The sequence below is a fragment of the Eufriesea mexicana genome, unplaced genomic scaffold, assembly GCF_001483705.2.
Source record: "Eufriesea mexicana isolate 0111107269 unplaced genomic scaffold, ASM148370v2 scaffold2019, whole genome shotgun sequence".
Taxonomy (NCBI): Eukaryota; Metazoa; Arthropoda; class Insecta; order Hymenoptera; family Apidae; genus Eufriesea; species Eufriesea mexicana.
Genome location: NW_016910087.1, coordinates 100,614 through 106,876, shown reverse-complemented (window position 1 = coordinate 106,876; position 6,263 = coordinate 100,614). Strand labels below are relative to the sequence as shown.

Sequence of the window (6,263 nt, the reverse complement as noted above, 5' to 3'; positions counted from 1 at the left end):
GCTTGGTGGACCAGGTACTTCAAACACGTGTCATAATACTGATGAACTAACTTCCAATTGTCTATCTTGCTCGGCTCTGTCATATACATCCATTCGATCCTCTTACACGTGGTCACCTGTGTTATAAGTTCAAACACTCTCGATACTCCTTCAGGACTATACTCATTCCAATTCTATGGAAATAAATTTATGAAATAATTTTCATTTTTGTATTAAAATATAAGTATGCTTCGTCGTATTTATCGTTTATCGTTTGTAAATGGTACTCAAAATGACATGTCTGACGTTTGTTGTTTCAGATCCGTCTGCTTCCGGCTCGTCCTGCGAAGATGACGAAGATGGCCGCCGCGTTGAGATCAGGAAGCACAAGAACAGCTTGTACGCGTCTTCCTCCACCCGTGCTCCTTCAGTAGATCGAGGAAAAGAGTTAAACTCGACGGACGGAGCAGTGGTGGACTGCGTAGCCCTGGTCCATCTGACAGATCAATCACCCACCGAGTCTAATCAACCGGTGCGTCATCCATCACCCTATTACTACGGCGACCTGTTCAAGGTACCGGAGCAAATAAGCAAGTCACAGCCGAACAGGTACAGAAAAAGCGTTAGTCTCGACGTACCGGGTGAGCGATCGCGAACACCCGGTATACCGAAGAGAAACTCGGTGGCGGGTGATGGGGGTTCCTATTCATCTCAGCAACAACAAAAACAGCAGCAGCAGCAGCAGCAGCCACAGCATTATCAGCAGCAGCTACAGCTACAACAGCATCCGTTACAACCGCAACAACATTATCAAAGTCAGGATCTAGTGAGCCCCACGTCGGGGAGCGAGCATGCTGTCCCAGCCAGAAACGAGATCCTCTCGTCGTGCATCATCACCGAGTGGGATCACACCCTCATGCCTCCTCATAGATTGCTAAGCCATGACCTGCCGACAACGGTCTGTACTTGCGTCGCATCGGCTGAAGAAGAGGAGGATGAGCTAGATCAACGACAGCCGCAACTAACGCGGCACCAAGTGCGCAAGCTACGTCGTACACGAAGGATAGACCCGCAGCCGATACTCGTCGAGGACGAGGACGACGTGGAGGGAGAGGACGAGGGTGAGGAAGAGGAGGAGGAGGACGTGGAGGTGGAGGAAGACGAGGAAGAGATGGCTAGGCAGCGGCACCTCTACGAGACGGCCTTCGACTGCAAGGTCAACCGCTCTGACGATGACCTCGATGATCTCGATCGGGTTACCAATCATCCCGTCTTACATTCGCAAGTACGTGCATTACTTTCTAGAAATTCCACGATATTTCCAATATTTTAACACTATGGCGTCACGTTGGTACCATGCGCAAGTAATGAGTCAGTCCTACCGGCATCGAACGAAAGAATCCCAATTAGACATGTAGACGGCATAGCGTTAAAAGCAAATACTCGATCCAAACACCTCGGATTCGATCCTTCCTCGAAATTGACGTCAGAAAGTATATCTCAGCGCGAAAAATGAGCTCTCGGTATCTTTGCTTCGTTTCATCGCTCATGGAAGCAACCATGGTGTAATCGCTCATACGCGAACATCTGTGTTTGCCATTTATTCTCGGGTTTGTTGCATGCCCCGATGCCAGGGAAGTTAGGGGCGCTAGTCTTTAATGAAAAGCAATTAAAGTCCAATATAGCCGAAAATGTTACGGGATTTCGGAACACGAACTATGAATTTCCCCCTGTCGAGCTGAAATTGGACTTTAATTGCGGTCGAACCGTATAATTCGCTCATTTCGCGATAGCCTAATTACCGCTTCGCATCGCGTACCCAACTTTTAATACACTCGAGAGATGTGTAACGGAATTAATTCTCGCATTGGTTTACATGAATTAAAGTAAATTCAAGTGGATCGGAAAGAGAACCTCGCGAATATCGGAATAACCTGTGGTTTAACAACGCAGATAAGAAGCAGCAGCGCGATACCGGTAAGCAGAACGAGCTCATCGACGGATACGTCTAAGCAGCAGCAACAGCAGCAGCAGCAGCAACAGCAGCAGCAAGTCCCATACGCTGGTCAGTCCCACAGCAGCAAAGATCGACGCAAAGTCGTACTTCTCCGCCCAAAACCGATTCCGAGCCGGCTTCAGCAGCAGCAGCAGCAGCAGCAACAGCAACAGCAGCAATCAGACAATATTTGTACTTTGTCCCAGGACATCGAATCCCTCCAGATCAATTCGAGCGACGAGAAGACCGGGTCGCCCAGGCTACCCGCCAGAGGTTACACTCCGTCGCCTCCATCCACGGCACCGTTGCCGGCCAAGTTCCACGGCAATCGCGACCACTTGCTGTTGAACATTCGCAGCACACCGAACTTACCCTGTCAGCCGGACCATCCGCGTCTCAAGGACCTGAGATTGCCAGTGAAGTCCTCACTGAGGGCGAAAGACTCGCCGCAGAGCAGCGAGGGCAGTATCCTCGAGATCAAAGGTAGACCAAAAAGTTTTGCTCAAGACAGTGTGGAATCGTCGCAGGGCCGACGCTTCGACAAGGAGCTGATCCTAGAGTTCAAGGGCAGGCCGAGGGAGGAGAGACAGCGACCACGAAGCTTGATCCGCGAGAGCAAGCCTATCATGGAGTTCAAGGGCAGGCCTCACGAGGCTGAGAGCGATCTGTTGCGACCTCGCAGAGAGGTAGGTCTGTTGGAATTCAAATTGCGGACCAGTAGACGCAGACCTGGCTACTCTAGCACGGAGAGCATGGCTACCAGTAGCAGCGGTGGCAGCATGGAGTCTCTTCGCAGCAGCACCAGCGAGGGTAACAGGTCTACCAGTAGCTCTGAGAGCCGTCATAGTACCAGCCTCAGCTCTCACAGCTCTGACAGCGGCAGCACCAACTGTTACCATCATCATCAGCAGCCTTCGATGACCGGTTTCCTCACTCATCACGCGACCAAGCTGCATATACTCTCTCCTATCTCTGATAAATCGTCCCAGGAGCCTGCGTCCGAGACCTCGGATAACAATCGCAACAACAACTCCCAGGCCTCTCCGGAGGAGAACGTGACTACGGAGAACAACCTGACCGCGTCGAATAACACGAACACGAACACGAACACGGCCAACACGAACACGAATTCCGTGACCTCGCCCATGGACACGTCGTTCAAGAAGAGGCGCACGCCGCAGAACAAGAATCTCATTAATTTGGCCCTGCAGTCCTCGTCGTCGGGCGATGCGGAGATCCAAGGGTCGGACAGCGGCATCTCGATCGAGTCGCGAGCCGGGATCAAGTGCAAGCCGTTCGGCTTCCACTTGTTGAAGCCGCAGCTGGATAACATCAATCTTGTCGACAACGAGCCGGAGCTGTCCGATCTGCCTTTTGACATGCCAAAGTTGAGAAGGAGGCGATTACTTATGCAACAGGACGCCACCACGTCTGGCAGCGCGACCAGCGTGGATCTCAGGGACCTGCCGTTCGACATGCCGAAACTGAGAAGAAGGCTGAGATGCATGCAGAGCACGGAATCCAGCGGATCGCAGGCCTCCTCCAGTCTTTCCGTGCGAGACGTCGAGCCTCCTGCTTTATTCGGTGAGTCTGCCTTGCTTTTATTCGATTGCGGAGTCGCGCTAGGTTTGCCACGCAAATAGCGCTTCTTGGTTAGGGTGCTCCTCTCCAATGTCGAGTGTGGTAGTCGCACGTACATGTACTCTGAGGGATGCGAAGGAGCTGCTCGAGGTGGTCGGGTATTGCGTTTAAGGCTAGGGTAGAGGATGTGTCGTTCTTGCCATCGAATATGTAATAGAATTCTCGTGTACACGTTGATGCAATTGTGCTGCCAACTTTAATTTTATTTTATTAGGTTTGGCTTGGGTTAGGTAATAATATTTATTACGTTAATTTAAATACAGACTACGTCACTCGCGACTGTCATGGTTAACTGTCACTAGTGGATCTCAAACGATTCTCTTATAATACTCTATTTTGACACACTTCAACTAATCCCGAGCATCCCTTTTTATATCTATGCATACTACACACTGCCAAGTGTCCAAAAATTCTACATGCATTCTAGGAACTCGTTCATTCTTCTCGCACTACTGATAGTCTAGCCTAAGCATAGTCTAGCCTCATCAGTCGCATTGACAATCATTCGGTCCACTGTCAATACCACAATTTTCTTTATTTATAGATCACACTGTGGACAATATTGTAAGTTAACTTTCAGTAAGAATTAAATTATTATTGGTATTGGTATTGGGCTGTTTAAAACTCTTCAATTAGTCCCTTGGCATCCCTTTTTATACCTGTGCACACCACGTACTAGTGCTACAGACTGCCAAGTGTTCATAACTTCCACGTGCATTCTAGGAACTCGTTGATTCTTCTCGCACTACTGACAGTCTAGTCTAAACATAGTCTAGCCTCATCAGTTGCGTTGACAGTCACTCGGTCCACTGTCAATACCACAATTTCCTATATTTTTGTATCACACCGTGGACAATATTGTAAGTTAATTTACAGTAAGAATTAAATTACTATTTCCAAAGTATTGGGTTGTTTAACACTCTTCAATTAGTCCCTTGGCATCCTATTTTATATCTATGCACACTACACGCTCGTGCTACACACTGTCAAGTGTTCAAAACTTCCACGTGCATTCTAGGAACTCGTTCACTCTTCTCGCATTACTGACAGTCTATCCTAAGCATAGTCTCATCTAAGAATTAAATTATTATTTCCAAAATATTGAATTGTCTAAGACACTAGACAACGTTCGACCTGTAAATAGATAGTTCCTATTAAAGTAGCTGTATTTCTAATCTGCTAAATATCACATAGTCCCATGCTAATTATTTATTACAGACGAAAACGATCAAGACATTTGTCAGATACGTGTCAGAATTAAAATGTTTCAAGACCAAGCAACTGAGTTAATTTTTCTCACAAAAGCGAACCGTGTCAAAGCTTCTGTTAAAAGAACGAGCCTTGAAAGTTCGCTGTCCAACGTAGTGAGCCTTGAAGTGAATCCTCCCTTCTTTAATCGAGCGTCTAGCCATTAAAACGATAAAAACCGTACTTTCGGCATCTCGAGGTAAACTAAGTACTTATCAACGCTAGGGGACACCGTAATTTGATGCTGATCGTTATGAACCTTCCAGACAGCGGCTAATATCGTTAAGCTTCACTTAGCGCCTGCATCCCTCTCAGAGGCTAAATATTTAACGTTACCAACACGTGCTCCTTCCTTCACATACACATCACACGCTCGCTCGCGTTTCGCTCTCCACCCAACCATTACGTCTAAATAATTTCAAAAACACCAACCTGGAGACAGAACTTAAGAAACTATGTTAAAATTCTTCGAATCTTCGCTTGATTTAACTCGACTTTGACTCTGTCACACTTTTCTTCATTTATTCCTGCAATCCGAGATTATTGCTCGGTGGGAACCTAACTTTGCGAGCAAAAGGGACGCCTGGGAGCTTTTATTAACATCGTCCCGTGGGTATTTCTCGTGGAAACTTTCAGTTGTTCGAAAAATCGTTCAATAATGCACTGTTTTGGTGGGTTTCTTTATTTAACCGAAGGACTCGAAGGCTGTCATTGACAGAACGCGAAACCGTGCGGTTTGTCTGTCGCCGTGAGAAGCAAATCAGGCTAGGCTTAACTCGATTTGCTCGACGAATCAGTTATGCACTGCTCGCTCGTTGCTGTATAAACATAGATTACCGTCACGCCAAACGTAACGCGACGATGCGTGCATAACGCCGCGGAAGGGTTCTGTTATCCTGATTTGCACCTGAATCCGGCCTGATTTCCTCGGAACCAATGCACCTGAATTTGGAAAATTTTTGTGGCGTTATGGTAGGCAATGAAATATAGAAACATGTTTGAAAAGGGGGAAAAATGGGAAGAATGGAAAAGGTAATAGAGTGGTTTTCGAGATAAAAGAAGAATTATGAAATATATATTATTATTAAAAATATTTTGAATATTATATGGGGTTTCAAGATGTTCCAGGTGATTTATAAATTTTAGGTAATATTGGTAAAATGAACGAGTTTTAGGAGGAACTATAGATAATTTTATATAATTAGAATGACACCCCATGTCAAATTTAGGAATATTCTATATAATATAGAATAATAATATATAATATAGTAGTAGTAGGGTAAGGGAGTGATAGAAATTTCTTAACACCTTGACTGCCACCACGAATGTCATCAGTGCCAGGCGCTTGTCTTCTCAGTGGGGCTATAGTGATTACCAGTGTCGTGCAATACTAATTTTT

General features: G+C 46.5%; 1 protein-coding gene across 1 annotated transcript in view; it reads left to right on the top strand.

The window, feature by feature from the left end:
* The first annotated feature begins 304 nt into the window (after positions 1 to 304).
* The window catches only part of hwt (SH2 domain-containing adapter heavyweight), a 43,123-nt gene continuing 37,164 nt past the window's right edge, over positions 305 to 6,263 (top strand). The window contains exons 1-2 of the mRNA XM_017902789.1: positions 305 to 1,264; positions 1,933 to 3,559. Of these exons, the coding sequence (XP_017758278.1) occupies positions 896 to 1,264; positions 1,933 to 3,559 (1,996 nt within the window). The 5' untranslated portion in view covers positions 305 to 895. The remainder of the gene's footprint in view (positions 1,265 to 1,932; positions 3,560 to 6,263) is intronic.